Source organism: Ceratina calcarata, unplaced genomic scaffold (assembly GCF_001652005.2).
Source record: "Ceratina calcarata isolate Rehan_Ccalc_2016 unplaced genomic scaffold, ASM165200v1 scaffold1071, whole genome shotgun sequence".
Lineage (NCBI taxonomy): Eukaryota > Metazoa > Arthropoda > Insecta > Hymenoptera > Apidae > Ceratina > Ceratina calcarata.
The window spans coordinates 1-2,413 of NW_017131612.1; the positions used below are offsets into that span (position 1 = coordinate 1).

Consider the following 2,413-nt stretch of genomic DNA (forward strand, 5'->3'; position numbering starts at 1 on the left):
AAGATATGTAATAAACTAAATGCATCCTGCAATATACACGTGTAAACATATGTTTCCGACAAATAAGAATTATATTTCTGCCTTTTTAGATGTCAAAAAGAATTAGAAGAAAAAGTAACTGATCTTAATACCAAGTTGCAGACTAAAGAAGATGTTAAGAAATATCACAGTCAGGTTCAAAATATTAGTGACAATATTAAAAAACATCCTAAGTTTGCAGACCACATTGCTTCTAGTTCAATTGGAATAAATGATCAGGAAGTTATTGATGTAAGTTAATAGATCCATAAGTAAGTCAGCACTTTTAAACTAAGAATTTGAACAAAGAGTTTTCTACGGAATATGTAAATATTTATACACATATGAAATTAATTTCATAATAAGATGAAATGAATTATATACGCACATGACAAGTTACAGAGCAATCATGTTGAAATAATTTCAAGTACATGAAAAATTATCATTAAAATTTTTATTGCTATGCAGATTGTATTAGTGACAGATATTGTGGAAAGTCTGCTCTTTGAAAAAGATCTAGAAATAAAAAATTTACAGAAACGTTTAAGCGAAGCGGAATCTAATTTGGCAATAACAGGTCGCGATAGTGATATACGTCTAAATAATTTTAAAACCCATTTGAGTGAGAAATGTAAGGCAATTCAAGAAATGAAAGAGCAGATGGTTATTCGTCAAAAAGTTTGTGTTGCTAGTTGTATTTATATTGTACTTGTGCACAGTAATCTAGTAATAATTTTACTTCTATCAATCGTTAGGAGTCAATAGAAAAGCAAAGTGTTTTAAAAGCTGAAATAAAGGAAAGAGATGAGATAATAATGTCTCTGCAAAAGCAAATGGCTGTATTACAAACGCAATGCCATTATGTAAAGATGCAAAGTCACTTTAGAGAAGATATCATTAAAGAAATGAGAAAAGAACTAAAACAAGCAGTATCTAAGGTACAGATTGCAATTCGTAGATATCGTATATAAATAACGATACTTCTTATTTTCAGTGTCCGTATTCAAACTTGTTTTCTCGTATTTTTGATCATTATAACCAAGTTACAACTGACAATCAGGAAATGGAACTCTTTTATAAATTACGTGAGAAAAACATTATACCGAAAGTAATGTACTCACCCACAGGACATAAAACTGATGTTACGTTTTGGCAAACTTACGTTGAAAATATTATGAATTCCAATAAATTAGCAAAAAATATCTGTACAACGAAAACTAAAGACAATAATTTGACAACTAAAGTAACAAATTATCGTCATAATGCACATTACAATAAAATACATGCACACAAAAATTTCCGCGATATCGATAAAAAAATCTTGAAATACAGCAAAAGATCTATACCTCTTAATGNTATATTTAAAGCACGATATGGTCATAAAGATGAATTCTTTATTTTAGACATGTACAAATAGTAATTTTCAATTTAAATTAATGGATGTACTTGGAATATGTGCTCTCGAAACACAGATCACTTTAGATGATATTAAAGATGAGATGAAAGTGCTTCTTTCTTCTTTTAAATGTAGAAATCAAAAGGTAAGTTATAGATTAAAATTATTATATATTTATTAATTATTAATAATATGATAGCACATTAATAGCATAAAATCTTTGCAGTATGTTGATTTAAATAAAGAAGTTGTGAATGTACAAAATCAACTAATAAAAAGCCGGGAAAAAATAGCTGAAACACTTAATAGATCACAATTAAGAGTAAGAAATATTTAATTATTCAGAACATTTTACTGTTTCTGAGCTAACAAAAGATTTTTGTTCAGGAAGAAGAAAGGATAAGACACAGCAATAGGATAGCATTAGGACAAAATAAATTAAAAGACATGAAAAATGAAGTGAACCTCGTTAAATCTCGATTATCAGCTTATATTACTGATCTACAAACAAATGTATGACATGAACTAGACATTTTTACTACGAATCTTACTAATTTAAGAAGATAATTTATTTCGTCTGATTTTTAGGAAAATGTATCTACCTATACAGAGATATGCATTTGCAATGATTTAATATATTCAGTAATTGAAGAAATAGAGCAGATATCGTCTAGTCTCCAAATATTTCAGGATCAAGTAAAGCTTTGAAATTTTGTGTACTAAACGACATCGTCTTAAAGCATCAATAGTATAAATGTGACATTTTAATTGTTCAAGGGTTACGGCATAACGAAAGATCTAGAAAAATTAAGGAATCAATTTTGTGACGTTGATTCTTTTATACAGAAATTGCAAGAAAAAATAGATGAGGCAGTATGTATATTAATTACTAAAAGCATTACTAGAAGCATATTTATAATTTTACATATATTGTAATTTTGTGTTAAATGTATTACTTGTGAGTTTTATTACAGTTATCAGAACACGATGCAGTAGAAG

At 27.9% G+C, this 2,413-nt stretch overlaps 1 protein-coding gene across 1 annotated transcript in view; it reads left to right on the plus strand.

Moving 5' to 3' along the window:
• Positions 1-89: 89 nt before the first annotated feature.
• The window catches only part of LOC108632524 (putative leucine-rich repeat-containing protein DDB_G0290503), a gene marked incomplete at its 5' end in the record, with an annotated part of 6,738 nt that continues 4,414 nt past the window's right edge, over positions 90-2,413 (plus strand). Inside the window, 10 exons of the mRNA XM_026819761.1 lie at positions 90-270; positions 487-696; positions 774-956; positions 1,013-1,384; positions 1,422-1,559; positions 1,641-1,736; positions 1,802-1,927; positions 2,003-2,110; positions 2,192-2,287; positions 2,389-2,406. Of these exons, the coding sequence (XP_026675562.1) occupies positions 90-270; positions 487-696; positions 774-956; positions 1,013-1,384; positions 1,422-1,559; positions 1,641-1,736; positions 1,802-1,927; positions 2,003-2,110; positions 2,192-2,287; positions 2,389-2,406 (1,528 nt within the window). The remainder of the gene's footprint in view (positions 271-486; positions 697-773; positions 957-1,012; positions 1,385-1,421; positions 1,560-1,640; positions 1,737-1,801; positions 1,928-2,002; positions 2,111-2,191; positions 2,288-2,388; positions 2,407-2,413) is intronic.